General features: G+C 37.0%; 1 protein-coding gene across 1 annotated transcript; it reads right to left on the bottom strand.

Moving 5' to 3' along the window:
* Nucleotides 1-7,629: 7,629 nt before the first annotated feature.
* LOC127630894 (NFU1 iron-sulfur cluster scaffold homolog, mitochondrial-like) lies at nt 7,630-20,189 on the bottom strand. The gene is made up of 8 exons (XM_052108744.1): nt 20,118-20,189; nt 17,108-17,205; nt 16,884-17,019; nt 15,419-15,485; nt 11,353-11,470; nt 11,202-11,265; nt 9,924-10,098; nt 7,630-8,259 (listed from the first exon to the last, which is right to left on the bottom strand). Exons 1-8 carry the CDS (start codon nt 20,174-20,176, stop codon nt 8,215-8,217), a joined length of 762 nt encoding a protein of 253 aa, XP_051964704.1. The 5' UTR covers nt 20,177-20,189; the 3' UTR covers nt 7,630-8,214.
* Between the last annotated feature and the right edge of the window lie 844 nt (nt 20,190-21,033).

Here is a 21,033-nt window from a genome sequence, read left to right as displayed (position 1 = left end):
CAGTCTTTTCGTACCTGCCATCTGACCATTTCTAATGTAGTTAATTTATACGTGGGGGCAGCATGAAGCCATGCATATCCGCCGTGGCGCGGCCATTTATGTCTTATTTATTAATTCTTCTGATTGTAGAATTTGTCAAATCTAGGTAGGCACTTAGGCTAAAATATATGTAAAATTGTGCTATGTTAACCCCCCCGGGATAAAATGACCCCCCCTCCCCTTAAAGAGATTTAAGTTCTCTCATAATTTACTCACCCTCATGTAATCCCAGATGTGGATGACTTTCTTTCTTCAATAGAAAACAAAGGAAGATTTTTAAAAGAATATTTCAGCTCTGTAGGTCCATACAATGCAAGTGAATGGTGGCCAGAACTTTGAAGCTCCAAAAAGCACATACAGGCAGCATAAAAGTAATCCATAGAATTGAATTGGTTAAATCCACATCTTCTGAAGCGATAGGTGTGGATATGAAACAAAACAATATGTAAGTCCTTTTTTACTATCAATCTTTCACTTCCACATTATTCTTAAATATAGGACTTTAATATGGATCTGTTTCTCACCCACACTTATAATATCACTTAAGAAGATATGGATTTAACCACTGGAGTTATATGGATTACTTTTGATTATTGTGCCAGCTCCATCCACACACTAATGTATAATTTCAAACATCCATTAACAAGCACTTTGATATTATTTGCAATAATTCACAACAACTTGGTTTCTGTTTTCTTGACATGGTATGACAAAAATTATGCATATCTATGTATCCTTTGAAGTTTCACTAAGTAACTTTTGTCTTTGTCATCTTGGACTTACACTGACACCTAGCGGCTTGGATGCAGCATCATTCAAAATCAATAGTTTTCAGTTTCAGATGCTATTGTAGAAATGTTTTCACAGTCAGCCATGATTATTTTAATCAATGAGTGAAAGTGTCAAATAACAGGACGGTTACTGAGATTAAGGGAGTAGTAGTCGGCTGGTCATGTGATTCCCCATGGGCAGACCCACTCCATGTAGAATAAAACAACATTTATAAGGTTACTGATAATGTCTCCATTTTAATGTGAGTGCTCATTGTTTACCTACATATATTACAAAATTACAGTTCATGTCTTTAGGAGTTACACTTTTTTAATGAGGAAAAAATGAGTGCACCTATTATGGGATTATTTCTGTCTAGTTTGTTTAATGGCTATTGAGAGGGCTGGACTGGTAATCTGGCACACCAGGCATTTTCCCAGTGTCCAACGCACTTTGGGGGCGATCAGGGGCGGACTGGCCATCGGGAGAACAGAGCGGGCTGGCGGGTCGGCCGCCAAACGGACCACAAAACAGTGCCGCGATATGCAGAATAGGCCAGCGAATGTGGCCATCGCAGCGAATCTGCTCTTGCTGCATAATCCAGTTGTGCTTGAGTTTCAACTCACAGACTGATGGGTTAGAAGTTCTCCTTTAGGATTTTCCGGTAGAGAGCAGAATTCATGTTTTCCTCAATTATTACAAGTCGCCCTGGCCCTGAAGCAACCAGGGCGACACCATCACACCATCACACTACCACCACAATGCTTGACCGTAGGTATGATGTTCTTTTTGTGGAATTCTGTGTTTGATTTACACCAGATGTAACGGGACACCTGTCTACAAACAGTTCCACTTTTGACTCACCAGTCCACAGAACATTCTCCCAAAAGCTTTGGTTCTATCTATCTATCTAACATCAAGGTGTGTTTGGCCAACAATCAGGCGAGCATTAATGTTCTTCTGGGTTAGTAGTGGTTTTTGCCTCGCCACTCTTCCATGGATGGCATTTTGGGCCATTGTCTTTCTGATAATGGAGTCATGAACAGTGACCTTTATTGATGCGAGAGAGGTCTTTAGTTCCTTAATGTTGCCCTTGGCTTTTGTATGACTTCTTGGATGAGTCGTTGCTGTGCTCTTGGAGGAATTTTGGAAGGTCGGCCAATTCTAGGAAGGTTCACTACTGTGCCAAGTTATCTCCATTTGGAGATAATGGCTCTCACTGTGGTTCATTGGAGTCCCAGAGCCTTTGAAATTGCTTTGTAACCCTTCCCAGACTGGTGTATTTCAATCACCTTTCTTTCCTCATCATTTCTGGAATTTCTTTCCAGCGTCCATTAGAAGACTGGAAAAGAATGGAAGGAAATAGAAGTGGAAGTGAGATAAGTGCATTTCTTAGGGAAAGGTTTCATTCATTCTTACAGGTGATTAAAGATGGATCTAAGAAGCCAGGTAGTCAAAGTGTACTGTAGGCATATGAGTATTAATGTCACTTAATTTAAAATCAAAATGAGCCTAGGAATAACAAACAAATTGTCTGCATACTGCAGAGCCTGCCTTAATCTCAGGTTTGCAATGTGTTAAGCAGGAATAAGACCTGATAAGGTGGTAGTGTGCTCATATTTTTAAAATGATTAAAAAGTATGTAATCTGCAAAATCAGATTGGGAGGAGCCAGAGGACCTTTTAATGGAAGTGTATTCTTTGTTGCATTGGTTAAAGGAAGTTTGTATAATGGTGTATTTTTGTTGGGTCCCTGCCCTGCGCACGTTGGGTTGATAGGGAATGAGGTGGCAGATAAAAACAGCCAAAAAAGCACTAAATAAGGGAGTAGAGGATGTTAAAGTACTTTTGGGGGAAAATGAGGCAAAGTCTGTTATACAGAAAAGGCTAATAAATAGATGGACATGTTGTTGACTGTAGTTTTTATACATCTGTTGAATTTATGATGCAGTTGCACCATTTTTCTATCTGTACATTTTTCAATGAAAAGTTTTTATTTTGATATCTAGATATTTTTTCTTCACCACTTTGGTTTATCCCTTGATTGGTTTGCATTAGCTCATTTTTGCGCCCCTGCTATTGGGAAAATAAACCCCTAAAAATATTTTTGCATAATTTGCTGCCTCTGTGTCTGCTTCACTGGCTGTAACCTTCACAATGCAAATGAAAATATTCACTGTTACAACTGTACTCAGTATATCCTATCATTTTTATTATCATGATTCACAAAAATGTACTATTTATTGTGAACAGATGTTTTGTGCACACTTGTTTTTGCACAAATTAGAATTATATTTTTTGTGTGCTTGGTGCATAAATTATGATTTATTTTTTGTGCATAGACTATTTGCTTAAGTTAATGGGCAGAATTAACCTCACGACAGTTGTCGCAGCTGCCTTCAATGGTTTTAGAAAGTATTCCTGCAATCTTCTCAAGTGGCTCAGTAAACTCCTCCCAAGATATCTCCTGCCATCTTCAAAATAAAAATAGAAGTCTAATGTGTAAAATAGAACAGACAGACAGACAGACAGACAGACAGACAGATAGATAGATAGATAGATAGATAGATAGATAGATAGATAGATAGATAGATAGATAGATAGATAGATAGATAGATAGATAGATAGATAGATAGATAGATAGATTGATAGATTAATGGCTACTATAGACAGTCAGACAGATTAAGAGATAGTTTAATGGCTACCACAGACAGACAGACAGATAGACAGATAGATAGATAGATAGATAGATAGATAGATAGATATCTACCACAGACAGACAGGCAGGCAGGAAGACAGATAGAGTACAGTTGAAGTCAGAAGTTTACATACACCTTTGCCAAATACATTTAAAATTCCTGACATTTAATCATAGAAAACATTCCCTGTCTTAGATCAGTTAGGATCACTACTTAATTTTAAGAATGTAATATGTCAGAATAATAGTAGAGAGAATAGTTCTTTTATTTCTTTCATCACATTCCCAGTGGGTCAGAAGTTTTTGGTAGCATTGCTTTTAAATTGTTTAATTTGGGTCAAATATTTTAGGTAGCCTTCCACAAGCTTCTCACAATAAGTTGCTGGAATTTTGTCACATTCCTCCAGACAGAACTGGTGTAACCGAGTCAGGTTTGTAGGCCTCCTTGCTCTCACACGTTTTTTCAGTTCTGCCCACAAATTTTCTATCGGATTGACGTCAGGGATTTGTGAAGGACACTCCAATACCTTGACTTTGTTGTCCTTAAGCCATTTTGCCACAACTTCGGAGGTATGCTTTGGGTCATTGTCCAATTGAAAGACCCATTTGCGACCAAGCTTTAACATCCTGTCTGATGTCTTGAGCTGTTGCTTCAATATATCCACATAATTAAACTTAATCATGATGATTGCGACGGGCTGTTATTGTACTCTCCTGACTTCTCTCTCCCTTTTATATTGTATACGGATGCATTGGGCAGGAAGTTGGAGCGGTACTGTCCCAGATGGTGGAGGGGAAGAAGCGCCCTGTGTTGTACATTAGTTACAAGCTCTAGATGAGAGAGACTAAGTACAGCACAATCGAGAAAGCGTGTTTGGCCATCAAGTGGAAGGGCCTTGCCCTCCGGTACTATCAGTTGGGACGAGCTTTCACCCTCTGTTCGGACCATGCCCCACCCAGTGGCTCCATCGCATGAAGTATTCCAATGCCAGATGGTGTCTAGCTCTCCAGCCGTTTAAGTTCAAGGTAGTCCACAGGATGGGGGTGCAGATGACTGTCACGAATTTCCTCTCCAGGAATGGGGGGTGAGTAAGTGACAGGCCGGATGGTTTCCTCTGCCTGAGTCAGGCGATCAAGGTATGTAGTGATGGGGGCATGTCTGAGCGACGTCTGTGGAGCGAGGCAGAGAGAGTGAGTACAGTAAGGATTGACACCTGTGAAAAATCACCTCTAACAGCCGTTTTGTGTTTGCAGTGACAGCAGAGAGGGATTTAAAAGGGCAGTCCAGACCACCGGAGGAGAGACATAGGCACAAAGCTGTGTGAGTGTGTGTTAGCGTTTGAACGTTGGCTGAAAAGAAACAAGTTTTTGTGAAATTAAAGAGACTTACGTTGGATTGTTCTCCGGCTCCCACGTCCTCCTTTGGAGAGAACTAAGAACCTTTTCACACCGATCCAATAGGAAACTGCTCAGTTTGCCAAAGCCATGTATCTAACAAGAGCAAATTGAACTTCTGCAGCATGCACTGGTTTATATAGGCTCTGGCGGTGTGATGTCATAGTAAGTCTCTGTGCCAAATATGCCACGAATTCATGCAATATTCACAAGGATGCCGTGATTCCTATTGGAATATTCAAAACGGAACTGTAAGGATCTTCTTATTCTTACAACTACTACTACTTTAATTAGCCTATAATAATAAAATTAATAATGATAATAATTATTATTGCTCTATTAACAATATCTGTGTAATTTTGTTGTACAATAATGCACACATAATGTAAGTCAATGGAGCAAGGCATTGCACAGAATAACAAACCTTATGTTTTTCCAAACCCATATGACTTTCTTTTTTCCATCGATCATTAAAGAAATTTAGCAGATTGTCCCAGGTGCCCTTTTCCATACAAATAAAGTGAATGGGGACAGAGGCTGTAAAGGTCCAAAAATGACACAAAAGCACCAAAACAGTAGTTGTGATTTAATAGCATAAACACACATATTACTTACATCTGGCTATACTTTTTGAGTATTTTAACTAGGGATGTGCTCAGACAGTCAGTTTTCATCGACTTCAATGTAAGAATTCCTATAGAAAATCATGCTTCATAACACTTTTTAAATGGTAACTTGCAATCCTCTAGAATGTGGATGATCTTATTTTTACTATTTACACTTGAAAGTGTTTTTGAGAACGAAAATACCCCTATATGTCAATACTCTATAATGTGGCTGAATAGAGACAATTTCCAAGAGTAAAAATAGTATTAAAGGAGCAAAAAAGTTATTTAAGTACTATTTAATAATTAAAGGAAATTTACCAAAATATTAAAGTGGTTTTACTGTAATATAAATAGCTACACTGAAAGAACTTTTATCGAAAACACACTCTCTTTTAACCCATTCATCAGGTTAAATGTTTCCAGACCAATCTTACATGTTTCTACTGTTTTTTTTTTTTAACAAATCCATAAAAAAACAAACAAACATGATTTTGTATGCCATCAGTTTTAAGTTTTATGCCATAAATAGTTAAACAAAATGTCTTTGATTTTAGTATCACTTAATTAACAATATTTTCCATATTTTCCATTTCATTCTCCATATGAAATAATACAATCAGGAAGTTACTGTTACTGGATCATTTGACATTTAATTAAAAAAAACATAAAACATTGTGTTAGCCAATGGTAAATTAAGGTATTTTTAAAATTGCGTGTAACCTTGCATGAATTGAGAAATAAGATCAAGATTGATATAGTACATGTCTGTAATTTTAACAGTAGAAGACTGCCAAAATGCTACAGAAAAAAAGTTAATTGATTAACGAGTATTAACTGTAAAATATACAGTAAAATATTTGTTTATATTTTAAAAGACAAGTAGTTTTTACAATAAAAAAAAATCTAATTAGATTAGATGTGAAGTCTGACTTTCCTGTATAATTAATGGTAAAAATTTACATTGTTTAACAAGAGAGTACATGTACTTCTTACAGTAAATTATTGTTAAAATTACAGTAAAAAAATAATAATCAGGCGTTATGTTTCTTATTTTTAATATCAGTCATGTACATTGGGGTGTTCTGTTTTATATTTTATGTACAGTTCTGTGCAAAATGGTTAGGCATATAGGCATTTAAGTTTCACAAAAAAACTTTGTCTTAAGATGGTTATTTATATCTCCAGCTTTAGTGTGTCAATAGGTAAAATACATTTCAGACTCCCAAACATTACTTTTGCAAATAGAAGAACAGGGAGCCCTGCAACAGATGTCATGGCCCCCACTGAACATCGTAGTCAGTCTGAGATTACATAAAGAGACAGAAGCAATTGAGACTAAATAGATAGAAGAACTGTAGCAAATTCTCCAAGAAGCTTGGAACATCCTATCTGCCAACAACCAAGAAATACTGTGTCCAGGTGTATGTAGGAGAATTGGTGCTGTTTTAATGGCAAAGGTGGTCACACCAAATATTGATTTAGCTTTTTTAGGTTTACTGGACTTAGTGTGACATTAAATGATAAATAAAAACTATTTATGTCATTAATTTTGAAGACATCCTCACTATGCAACATTTTTCACAAGAGCCTAAAACATTTGCACAATACTGTAGTTTAGTTCATGTTTACTGCATTATTTAAATTTCACCTGATGGTGTTTAGTGTGTGCGAGTGACTCTGAGCGCTGTCGCTATATGTTTATTGGTCATTGCTCCTGGAAGAGCCACTAATGTTGAACGTCACGTTATCATGTGCTCTTCTGTCATTTTTACAGTGATTAGCAATACCTTAAAGTAAAAAGCTGTTTTTTACAGTTTCAGAAGGTTAATATCAAGTTTATGATGTTATTTTTACAGTAAATTTAAATTATTATTATTTTTTTTACAGTGCCAGCGTGGTCATGTAAATTACAACAGTTTTAAACTGTAAAAGGTACAGGTTGATCTGTAAAGTTGTTTACATTATGAATTATTCTGGCAACCACAGCTGCCATTTTTGTTTTGTGAAAACAACAAGATTTGTTTTACAGTGCAGAAATGCCACTGAAACTGAAGAATGACCTAAAACACAATCAGGATTCGTACACAGAAAAAAAGTAATTTAAGGAAACAAAATATAATCCTGTCAAAATGTTTATCTGTGCGTATTGTGTAATTGCAAGTATACAGAGCAACAACCAGTCATAAAAAAACACAACCAAATATTTTGCTCTATTACAACTTTGGTAAGTGTGTACATCACTTCACCTAAGAATCCTTTGACCACAAAACAAGTAGATTCCCATAAAAATATTTACCAATCTGTCAGGGAAAAGCATATTGCATATCATTTATTTACACATACAGAAAATTCACCTATTTGTTTTAAGAGACTTAAACAGTGCAAATGGTTTCAAAACAAACACTAATCCTTAAAATATTATGTGATAACCCAATACCTTTTTCAGCAACTACCAAACTTGTATGAAAAAATAAACAAACATTGTGCTGCATGCTGGGAGAAACAATATTAATATCTGTAGCAATATACTGTTGGAGAATCGCAAGGACACACATATTTGTCAGTTTTCCTTACAGCTGTGTAACCGAGCAGCCTATACCAAACCCAATTCACCTTCTACATGATTGAACAGTGAAGGGAGAGGAGGCTGCTGGGTAATTCAACAATAAATCTAGTCCACAGCCCTGACACTGGCCAGCTGAACTCATGCCTGGACTTCCTTTTCTACAACCACGTCCTCATCCGTCACCTAAAAAGATTAAAGGGACAGAAGATCAGCTGAGAAACACTATTATACCACAAAACATCTTAATAAAATATTAATATAGTTAGATTAGGGCTGTCGATTTAACACGTTAAATCAATGCGATTAATTGGATTGAAAAAAGATGTGTTAAAAAAACTAACGCAGTTAATCTTGCCCCCAGAGCGTAATAAGGAATGTTCACATTTTTAAGAGTGTCAGTTAGCAGGGGGCAGTAAGCACAACCCCAGCTGTACAGGCAACATACCACATGACAACACAAGTTCAGGACGTGTTTTTGCATTCTAACACACCAAAATTAATTAGTGAGACCATAACACATCTACAATGCTGAACAAACACACACACACACACACACACACACACACACACACACACACACCACGGAATAAATTAGGTTATTACTTAGTTATTCGCTTCACGTATGCAAAAACCCTAAAAAAAAAAAAAACTAAGAAAATGCTAAACTAAAAGTAGTCTTTGAAACTGTTTAAATATTTCTAAATGCAGAACTTGACAAAATCTAGAAATCCTCTGTTCATCTGGTTGTTATTTCTTAAAAATGGACAGCAGTTTAATTCTTGAACTTTATTCTTTCAAACGGTATATAATTTATGAGGATTGTGTATGAGAAAATGTTCATAAAAAAACATAAGTCAAAAAAGTACATTTTCAAGCTAAAGTTCATGGTCATATTGGTAAGTAAATTAGTAATAATAATAATAATAATAATAATGTCTAAATATCCAAAAGCCCACCCAAATTGCACAACTTTAGTGCTTTTACACTATTGAATTTAGATGGTTACATTTCTTTCATAAAAATGTAAGAAATTACACGTTTATCGTTTCTGGTCACTTTTGACCAGGAACGTGATTTAATGATGAACAGTGCACAAAGGTTAATAATACAGGGGCCTTCTAACATCTTCTTTCGGCTGCTCCCATTTGGGGTCACACACAGTGAACCATCTATGATCTGCTTATCTGACTCGGCACAGGTTTTACGCCGGATGCCCTTCCTGGTGCAACCCCCAGTGTCTGGGGGACTCTGCCTTTGAACTTGGAATATTACGAAAGATTCATTTTACAAATCTTTCATAATTTGATCATACTTGAAATTTTAAAGAAGTACTGTACAAATTCCATTTTATCCCATGTTTTTAAAATGTATTATAGTTACATGTTTATCGTTTACATGTGTAATTTACAAGTATTTACATTAATACATAGAACAAGCACTAAAAATGATACTGTCTCTTTAAGAATAGAGGCCGTTCAGCGAGCGTCTAACACATTCTTTTGGTTGAGTGCATATTAAAGGGAGTCGTCGCACAGTTTCTTCACCGCATCCGTGCAACTGTATATGTGATAAAAGTTCTGTAAAAAAACAGAAAGGATTTTTAAAGAGAAATTATTAAATGACAATTGGGTTGCGTGGATCTCGTCTTTGAACACTCATTATACAGAAAGAGTCAAACCAAACTTTTACTCTCAACATGCAGTGAAAGGATCTCGTTGCTGAACTTCTTCGCCACTAGACTACTCATTACTGGTGAGTGAAATCTGAACATTTACCAGCCAGTGGTTAACCATAGACATTTCAAATTTGGTCACAAATGCGAGTGATTTACTAGTGATTTACTTCACCTGCTCAACTCCTTCCACCTCGGGAACATAGAACTGCAGCATGTTCTGGATGCCGCTCTTCAGTGTGACGATGGAGCTGGGACAGCTAGTGCAGGAGCCCTGCAGCTTCAGCTTCACAATACCATCCTCAAAACTATGATACAGCACATCACCACCATCCTCCTGCACTGTGGGCCTGACAGAAAACAAGGAAATACAGGAATGTATTAAAGCAGCCCTTCTGAAGTCAAATCAAAGGCTTTTATTTTGGGGGTATACTGATGGAAGACACTCTTCGTTCCAAAATAAAAAAAAATGGTGTTAATGGCTAAAGGTTACTTTAGACTTGGATGATGACTTTTAGCAACCAAGCATATATGGAATTACACAAATGACTAATTAGTGAATCTAGAGCACGATATATATAAAAACAATTATCCTCCATGCCCAGTAGGTGGCGATATGCACGAAGAATGCAAAAAAAAAAAAAGAAAAGAAAAAAAAGTGAAAGTGTAAATGGAGATGTGTTAAACATTGATCTGTTTCTCACCCACACCTATCATATCCCTTCTGAAGACATGGATTTAACCACATGAGTCCTATGGATTACTTTTATGTTGCATTTATTTTGCTTCAAAGTTCTGGCCACAATTTACTTTTTTAAAGTAAATTTTATGGACCTACAGAGCAGAGATATTCTTCTAAAAATCTTCATTTGTGTTCTGCAGAAGAAAGAAAACACATCTGGAATGGCATGAGGGTGAGTAAATAATGAGATAAGTTCTATTTTTGGGTGAACTATGCCTTTAATACTTCTCTCGTTAACACTCATGAATGCACCAATGATACATACACTTTATTGTTTTTGTTCCACCCGTTTGCAATCACTTGACTGTGTTTACACTAGTACCGCATCAGATGGGCATTTTGACCATGAAGCACATTTGATCCCAAAGCACAGATATTTCTGACATCCCCCACTGTATAGTATGTTCATGTTTCTTTTCTCGAAGATCATGTTGTGAACTAAATACTAAGCCAAATTTTACTGGAAACAGTCAAGGACTATTTATATGACACACTTGCTGCCTATGTAGTGTGTTAAAAATCAGTCACTTATTAGGTATACGTTTCAGTTAGCATGCTGCCTTACTAGAATGCAGCCTAAGTAGGTAATGAAGGAACTAACTAAGCTTTGGAACAGAGCCTTTAAATGTACTAAATTTAAAGGCACCATGAAAAGTGAATTTAAAGGCCGCATTGAATATAATCACGCAAGTATCGTTTTTTTTTTGGTACCTTATTCGTGTGTCCAGCAATTCCTTAATCATGGCAACCACCTCGTCATCATCTTCCGAAGGAGCTGCAGAAGTTCAACACGTACAAGATGTTTAAACAGATATTTAGGGATGATTTCAAAACAAGCATGAGAGAGAGTATGATGTTGAACCTGTGTCTGCACGTGGAGCATCTGCCTCATTGACGACAGGTAGTCCAGAGGAGAAGAAGTCCATAATGGTGGCGAAGACGTCTGGTTTGATCACCTTCCACTCTGTGTCTGCATGAGCCTAAATGATGAGGGGAGAGTGGGGTAAGCTGTGCCATTTTTGCTTAAGCTGTCCTCTATTCTAGGCAAGGAGAAATGGGAGAGGTAAAACTAATGCACCTAATTATATATAAGGATGTCTGCCATCAATGGAAACTAAGAAGATAGCACCAACATAGGGCCATTGAAATACAACTTGTCAAAGTCCAGTGTCATGTCACGGGGAAGTTGAATCATTGGGAATACATTGAACGATTTATAAATGAAACTTCTGAACATATACAAGTTAAAACAATAACTAATGCACAATTCAATTCCAAATTCTCATTTTGCTGCACATTATTCGTATGTTCATCAACCAGGCAGGAAACAAATATTCAGAATTTGTTTTGAATCTAGTGAAACAATTTTCAACATTATTTTGGAATAGTTTTTCCTGCATTAAAATGACATTCAATGACATTCATCTCACGTTCGGCGCTAAATATGCTTCTCATCTGAATGTGCATCTGTTTCACATCTGTTGCATGCACTAATTCTGGATCACACAAGTGCACACGAGTCCAGCAGGCCTCCCGATATGTGTGCACCAGAGGCAGGAGAGCATAGAGCAAGATCACTCGCACATCTCAATTTGGCTTCTCTTGATTCTCGCAGACCACAAAACATTAGTTACCAATTTTAATAACACTGAGAAGTTTGGTTTTTTACATCAAAGCCATATGGAGGAAATCAAACATCTCAAACGGCTAGAGAGCCCGTCATTCTAACCACCACTGATGAGGAAAACTACAGCACTGTGTCATGCACAAAAACAAAAGGTTTTTAAACTCCACCTCGTCAATTCCTTGGCGATCACAATTTCAAGCTCGATTAAACTTCCTTTCACCATCTACGGATAAGTCAAGCTACAGAAAGTGTAATCGTGCTTAAAATCATGATAGTGCCTAAAGACTGCAATGGCGAGTTGATGAAATTAATGAGAATTTTAATTTGTGTGAACTATAACTTTGAGTAGGATCACATTTTTTCACTAAAAACGGTCTCACTTCATTAAAGTGCTATATTTAGGTAGTCAGAAGGTAACTAGTCCTAAAAATAAGGTTTTTATTAGGGCTGTCAATAGATTACATTTTTTATTGAATTAATTACATGGTGTCCCGATTAATTAATCGAGATTAATCGCATATACAAATATTTCCTGAGAAATCCCCTCATAACACAATAATTCAATATATAAAGATTAAACATATTTATATCAATATATAATTATACAGTTATCTTTAAATATTTAAAAATTATATAATAATAAATATTCAGATAATTAAATTGCATGACATTCTTGTAGCAGAAGAGTTTATCATTGATAAGACAATACAAAAAGTGGCTTTAGAATACAATGTATTGTTTACTAACATATTATTGATCATAAGTCAATCATTGGCATACAGTTCACAGCAATCCATTTCACAAGTGAATTTGTCAATCAGTTGGAGATTTATTATGAGGGCTTGTTTAAGAGCCCGTCAATCTACACCTGGGTCAGACATGCTTGTGTAGCGTCTCAGGTGCGTTGGATCATAAACAAAATGTTTAGTTCACTGTTTCAAGTTAAATATAGTTTAATACTTAATCTTTAAACACATCTTGAGATCTCTTAGTTCGCATTTGCGAACTAACGCAAGAACGTAATGCATGTCTGTGTTGTGGGTTGATTTCTTCACTGTATAAACTGTGTGTTGCTCACACAGCTGAAATTTCACTTACCGCCATCTGGAGTAAACAGGTGGTATTACAAGCTTGCATTTCTCAGGAATCTTCCTAATTATGGTGCGATTTAATTGCGTAAATTTTTTTAACGTGTTATTTTTTTGTCAAATTAATCGCACTGAATTAACGCGTTAAATCGACAGCCCTAGTTTTTATTAAATCAAGTTGTCAAATTCAAAAGGTTCCAAATGCTTATATAATTCAAGATAACTTGTATATCCAATGTATGCATGCTAGGCAACTATATAATTACGTTAAATGTTAATTAATTGCAATTATGTCATAACCCATGTCAGCTGCCGCCAAAGACCATTTGTGACCCAGGAAAAACCTGTCTAAAAAACTTTACTAAAAAATAATTACTCGTTAGACAATTATTTTTTCTATTCACCGACATGTACAGTGCATCCGGAAAGTATTCAAAGCGCTTCACTTTTTCCACATTTTGTTATGTTACAGCCTTATTCCTAAATGGATTCATTCATTATTTTCCTCAGAATTCTACAAACAATACCCCATAATGACAACGTGAAAGACGTTTGTCTGAAATCTTTGCAAATTTATTAAAAATAAATGAAATCACATGTACATAAGTATTCACAGCCTTTGCTCAATATTTTGTTGAAACACCTTTGGCACCAATTACAGTCTCAAGTATTTTTGTGTATGATGCTACAAGCTTTGCACACCTATTTTTAGGCAGTTTCTCCCATTCTTCTTTGCAGGACCTCTCAAGCTCCATCAGGTTGGATGGGGAGAGTCGGTGCACAGCCATTTTCAGATCTCTCCAGAGATGTTCAATCGGGTTCAAGTCTGGGCTCTGGCTGGGCCACTCATGGACATTCACAGAGTTGTCCCATAGCCACTCCTTTGTTATCTTGGCAGTGTGCTTAGGGTCGTTGTCTTGTTGGAATATTAGCCTTCGCTCCAGTCTGAGGTCCAGAGCGCTCTGGAGCAGGTTTTCATAAAGGATGTCTCTGTACATTGCTGCATTCATCTTTTCCTCAATCCTGACTAGTCTCCCAGTTCCTGCTGCTGAAAAACATCCCCACAGCATGATGCTGCCACCACCATGCTTCACTGTAGGGATGGTATTGGCCAGGTGATGAGCGGTGCCTGGATTCCTCCAGACATGACGCTTGCCATTCAGGCCAAAGAGTTCAATCTTTTGTTTGTCATGGTCTGAGAGGTCTTCAGGTGCCTTTTGGCAAACTCCAGGCTGGCTGTCATGTGCCTTTTACTGAGGAGTGGCTTCCGTCTGGCCACTCTACCATACAGGCCTGATTAATGGAGTGCTGCAGAGATGGTTGTTCTTCTGGAAGGTTCTCCTCTCTCCACAGAGAAACGCTGGAGCTCTGTCAGAGTGACCATTGGGTTCTTGGCCACCTCCCTGACTAAGACCCTTCTCCCCCGATCGCTCAGTTTGGACAGGCGGCCAGCTCTAGGAAGAGTCCTGGTGGTTCCAAACTTCTTCCATTTACGGATGATGGAGGCCACTGTGCTCATCAGGACCGTTGATGCTGCAGACTTTTTTTTATACCCTTCCCCAGATCTGTGCCTTGATACAATCTTGTCTCGGAGGTCTACAGACAATTCCTTGGACTTCATGGCTTGGTTTGTGCTCTGACATGCACTGTTAACTGTGGGACCTAAAATAGACAGATGTGTGCCTTTCCAAATCATGTCCAATCAACTGAATTTACCACAGGTGTTGTAGAAACATCTTAAGGATGATCAGTGGAAACAGGCGGCACCTGAGCTCAATTTTGAGTGTCATGGCAAAGGCTGTGAATACTTATGTACATGTGATTTCTTTTTTTTCTTTTTATAAATTTGCAAAGATTTCAAACAAAATATTCATGTTGTCATTATGGGGTATTGTTTGTAGAATTTTGAGGAAAATAATGAATTAATAAATTTTGGAATAAGGCTGTAACATAACAAAATGTGGAAAAAGTGATGCGCTGTGAATACTTCCGGATGCACTGAATGATACATATTTTTAGACCTGAACAATTTTGCTTTGACATAAAATTCATTATGCCTGGCATGTAGAACAATTACTTTGACATACAAAAAATTATGCATGGTTTGCTAGATTAAAGAATGACAGCTTTTCCAACTCATCTTACCTCATTCTCCTCTAATGGTAAAAAAAACATAAAAAAAATGTTTTAAAAAAACAAGGTAGACTCTTTACCTTAGTAATGGTTATGAAGTCAGGGCCCAGGAAAACACTCTTGACTCCATCAATTCTGAACAACTGCCTGAAGAACAAAGGAACAGTATCACTCACACTTAATGAACATACCGTTGAAGTCAGAAGTTTACATGCACTTGGGTTGAAGTCATTAAAAAAAAAATGTTAAGCACTCCGCAGATTTCATATTAGCAAACTATAGTTTTGGCAAGTCATTTAGGACATCTACTTTGTGCATGACAAGTAATTTTTCAATCAATTGTTTACAGACAAATTGTTCCACATTTAATGGACTATAATCCGCTCAGGAAGGAGATGCATTCTCTCTGCTAGAGATGAATGTAATTTGGTGCGAAAAGTGCAAATCAATCCCAGAACAACAGCAAAGGACCATGTGAAGATGCTGGAGGAAACAGGAAGACAAGTATCTATATCCACAGTTAAATGAGTCCTATATCGACATAAACTGAAAGGCTGCTCAGCAAGGACGAAGCCACTGCTCCAAAACTGCCATAAAAAAGCCAGACTACAGTTTGCAATTGCACATGGGGACAAAGATCTTACTTTTTGGAAAAATGTCCTCTGATATGATGAAACAAATATTGAACTGTATGGCCATAATGACCATTGTTATGTTTGGAGGAAAAAGTATGAGGCTTGCAAGCCGAAGAATATCATCTCAACCTTGAAGCATGAGGGAGCTTTGCTGCACTTCAAAAATTAGATGGCATCATGAGGGAGAAAAATTATATTTATATATTGAATCAACATCGACATCAGCCAGGAAGTTAAAGCTCGTCGCAAATGGGACTTTCAAATGGACAATGACCCCAAGGATACCTCCAAAGCTTAAGGACAAAAAAGTCAAGGTATTGAAGTGGCCATCACAAAGCCCTGACCTCAATCTGATAGAACATTTGTGGGCAGAACTGAAAAAGTGTGTGTGAGCAAGGAGGCCTACAAACCTGACTGTTACACCAGTTCTGTCTGGAAGAATGTGCCAAAATTCCAGCAACTTACTGTGAGAAGCTTGTGAAAGGCTACCCAAAACATTTGACCCAAGTTAAACAATTTAAAGGCAATTCTACCAAATACTAACAAAGTGTATGTAAACTTCTGACCCACTGGGAATGTGATGAAAGAAATAAAAGCTGAAATAAATCATTCTCTCTACTATTATTCTGACATTTCACATTCTTAAAATAGTGATCCTAACTGTAGGGCTGAAACGATTAGCCGACATTATCCTCAGAAAATAAACATATCTAGCTATTTTTTGCAATTCTGATGCCACTAGTGATACGGGAAATGCAAACACCAGCTTTAAGCTGATTTTAACTTCCTTAATAGAGAATTATTTATGCATAAAAACTTCAACTTCAACTCATATTGTGCCTTGCCTGTACTTTGTTTTCTACATATGCATAGAGATTCTTGTTAAAAAGGATGTAAACAAAGACTCTACCTTGCCAAGGGTGAACAATAAGCATCTCTGGGTCCAGCAAAGTCCATGGTTCCTGATTCCAGCACCATGCGACCAGGAAGAAACTTCAGACTATTTGGGTTTGGGGTGTTTTGAGTCTGAATAAACATGTTTCTGACTTGATGAGATAAGAGATGAGAAATTAAGTTATGAGATTATCAAATACTTTAATGTAAAGTTTAAGCTGGTTTGGTTGTAATACTTACTAAATATGGTGGTTGTTTGCTTTGGCAGTGCACTTGTGCCCACTGTGTTAAGGGGAGGTCTGCTGAGCCCTGATCCATGATAACGGCATAAAGGATACCTTTAAGCATGGATAATAACATTAACCCTTGTGCATCTATATCAAAAAAGTTACTCAGAGGACAAAAATGTCTGCTTCAAAAAACTGGGATATGTCATAGTCTGGGATATGTCAATAATTAGCAACAATAGTCATTTTGATGCATTATTAATTTTTGTGCAGTCACATTCAAATAAAAAAATAAAAATAAATAAATAAATAAAAAAAACACTCAGGACCTTAGAGGACAAAAATGCCAGTGCCAAAAAACTGCTGGAAAAATATTATATTAATATTATTTTCCACTTTCACTGACTTTTAACCAACATCATGCCTGATCATGACTACAGAATATTCATTCATTTTCAGGATTGTAACCCTTTAAATGGCAGTTTGTTTACATAATACCACTATTGTTTAACCACACACACAAATTTCTCAATACACACATACAAAAATACCAACACTCCCACACAATTGTAGCTGCATAATTTATTCAATTGGCCTGCAGTGCTCTATAATACAGCAAACAAAAAAAAGGAAAACAACAAGTACACTGTGTGCACAATTATTAGGCAAGTGAGTATTCTGATCTTATTATTTTCATGCACATTGTCCAACTCAAAACCATATAAAGTTGACTGCTAATTGGATTCAATCATTTTCAGGTGGTATGTATGTGTGTTATGAGGGATGGTGTGGCGAAAGTGACTAACACCTTATATCAAGCTGTACATAATTAATAGGCAGACTGTCTCAAAACATTTTTTAAATGGGCCAAAAAAGAGATTTAGCTAACACTGAAAAGTAAACAATTGTAAACTGCCTTTCAGACAGATGCAACACTCTTGAACATAGCTAAACTACTGAGAAGTGACCACCGGACTATCAAACGTTTTGTTTCGAATAGTCAACTGGGGCGCAGAAAAGGCATGGAGAAGAAAAGGCGCAAATTAACTGAGAAGAATTAAACGTGAAGCTACCAGGAACACATTATCCTCCAGTGCCCCCGTATTCCAGAACTGCAACCTACATGGAGCGTCCAGACGTGCAAGGTGCCAAGTGCTCAGAGACATGGCCAAGGTCAAGAAGGCTGAAACACGACCACCAGAGATTCAACACAAGTTGAAGCATCAAGATTGGGAAAAGAAATACCTGAAGACAGATTTTTCAAAGGTTTTATGGACCGATGATAAGCGTGAATCTTGATGGACCAGATAGATGGGCGGGCCTGTGGCTGGATCACTAATGGACACAGTGCACCACTTCAAGTCCAGCACCAGCAAGGTGGAGGAGGGGTACTGGTATGGGCTGCTATCATTAAGGATGAGTTAGCTGGAACTTTTCTAGTTGAAGATGGACTGAAACTCTCAAACCTAGTGACAAGCAGTAGTACAGGAAGAAGTCCTCAGCATTCAAGAAGGCCATGATCTTTATACAGGACAATGCTCCATCACATGCATCCGAGTACTCCACTGCTTGGCTAGCCAGCAAGGGCCTCAAAGATGCCCAAATAATGACTTTGCCCCCTTCCTCACCTGATTTAAATCCTACTGAGAACTTGTGGGCCCTTCTCAAACATGTGATGTACAGTGAGGGAAGACAATACACATCTTTGAACAGCATTTGGGAGGCTGTGGTTGCTGCTTCAGTGAAAGTTGATCGTGAACAGATCAAGAAACTGACAGACTCCATGGATGGAAGACTCATAGCAGTTATTGAAAAGGGTGGCTATATTGTCACTGAATCCTTTTGAAAGGCCAAAAATGTTATTTAACTGTCATTTTGTGTTAATTATTTGTTGAACGTACTCTAAAAACTGAGAATAAAAAATTGAGTTGGGAGAAATTATTTTTGTAATTTAGTAGCCTAATAATTGTGCACACTAATAGTTGCCTAATGATTACGCACACTTCTATATTTCCCTGAGAAAGACAAAACTCACTTTTTCTTGGTTAAATATTCAGGTTTGAGGTTCAATAACATTTTTGGATTGACTGAGAGAATTGTGTTTGTTCAACAATAAAAATAATCCTGAGGAATAAAATTTGCTTAATAATTGGGTACGCAGTGCGTTTGCTCCATAGGCTAAACATGAGAAATGGCGCCATCTGGTGGAAAATATATTACAAAATATAAATTTTGAAGCCAGTGCTCCACAATGAAAGCAAAAAAATCATAGAATTCATGGTTTCATGCTTTAATGACACTGGGTTTCAATTGGGACATTTTTGTCCTTAAGTTCCTGAATGTAACTATTATGTGTACACAGTGTATTCTAAAAATACACACCTTCGGCATACTTTATGCCGTTGGTATTAACACAGCCAAACTGATCGAAAAAATGAAAAAGACCAAAATATCAAATGTACAGGTATTTACAATGGGACGTTCTCTTGATACGCCTTACCTAATCAGCATCAAAAACATATGTACTGATTTCCCTTATACAACAAATGTTCACGGTTCACGTAATGTGGTCCCTTGGTATTAGCCACATATGTCATGAAAATAATAGAACTCCACTTAAAGTAGGTCTTGCATGAATCTATTATCGTTTAACAATCGCAACTGTTACAGCAAACTTATAATGGTGGAAAATATGGTTACCATGATTCATTATTGTAAGGGGTTGTTTACAGTGACTGGCTTTTGTAGTAATTGTGCCAAAGGCCAGTCTAGGATAATAAAAACATCTTTTCAAACGAGTAGAACATACAGGTGATAATGTTTTAATTTAAGAATACTAAAGAGATTGTTTGGCCACTAACAGTCCTGCATGTGCGTCACTCAGACCTTGTCAGTGACACTGTAAAAGTGTTACGAAACTCTTAAAAACTCAAGGGCTTCACACCAGACAATAAATGTCAGGTAATAATTATAATGCTCAAATCATATAGAAACGCAAACAATAAATAATAGAGACGACTTACGCTCTCGTTAATAGACCAGCTAAACGCCTTCCAAACCCTGCGCTCCTGTAGGCGGCCATGCTTGTGAGGGCATGTGTGTGACGTCACATCCGACATTTAATACGGGGCGGAATTGTAAATCTTTGGTAGGCATTTTAAAATACGCAGTCAAAATAACAAACCGAAACCAGGTAAATAAATTAATAGTTTGGGATTTAAGAAATAATAACAACAACAACAACAACCAAAAGTCGGGATAAAATTGACCCTGATAGCATTTAAAATAGTGACCATTGAAACATGCAATGACACAGACTGCGCCATCACAGTATAAAAATAACCCCACTATGACCATGTGTAAATGTAAATGCGAATATAAATGAAACAAAACTAACGATGATACTATGGAACAGTGATGGTATCAGATGGTAGACCTACCTATACCATAGTAGGCTACTTGAGATCAACCAGTGCTGTTTATTAATGAGATTACAAAAACCAATTAGGCATACTTGTAATTATATTAAGAAAATTACATTTTAAAATACATCAAATTACAGTTACTTTATGGATTAAAGGATTACAAATTAATCAAGAAAATGCAGTAAATTGTTCAGAATTTATTAATCCCTCTAATTCTTTATTTGAAATCTTTTAAAATGTTCACTCTAAATCAGCCAAATGCTGAATGGACAGGTCTTCCAGATAAACTTAGCCATGGAGCTGTAATCCACACATGCTGAACCGACTGCATTACTGTGGTAAAGTTAGTTTTAGTTTCACAAATGACTTCTGTGCTGATCTTTAAAAATGTACATAAATGCGCTTTTGCTTTTGTGACAACTTTAAAACAGTTTTTTTTAATCATTTATTTATTTTAATTTATTTTTGGTGATGTTGATTCACAAATATAACCGGTTTGCACACATGCATGGCA

The sequence above is a fragment of the Xyrauchen texanus genome, chromosome 37 (genome assembly GCF_025860055.1).
Source record: "Xyrauchen texanus isolate HMW12.3.18 chromosome 37, RBS_HiC_50CHRs, whole genome shotgun sequence".
NCBI lineage: Eukaryota > Metazoa > Chordata > Actinopteri > Cypriniformes > Catostomidae > Xyrauchen > Xyrauchen texanus.
The sequence above is the reverse complement of the archived record's forward strand: the minus strand, read 5'-3'. Positions and strand labels throughout refer to the sequence as shown.

What these genes read in the sequence shown, in the direction of transcription:
- LOC127630894 (XM_052108744.1), bottom strand. Translation starts at nt 20,176, where the DNA reads ATGGCCGCCTACAGGAGCGCAGGGTTTGGAAGGCGTTTAGCTGGTCTA. An exon ending in GCAAACAACCACCATATTTA is followed by an intron (nt 17,020 to 17,107) that starts GTAAGTATTACA and finishes TATCTCATCAAG; the next exon opens with TCAGAAACATGTTTATTCAG. An exon ending in TGCTCCACGTGCAGACACAG is followed by an intron (nt 11,266 to 11,352) that starts GTTCAACATCAT and finishes GAACTTCTGCAG; the next exon opens with CTCCTTCGGAAGATGATGAC.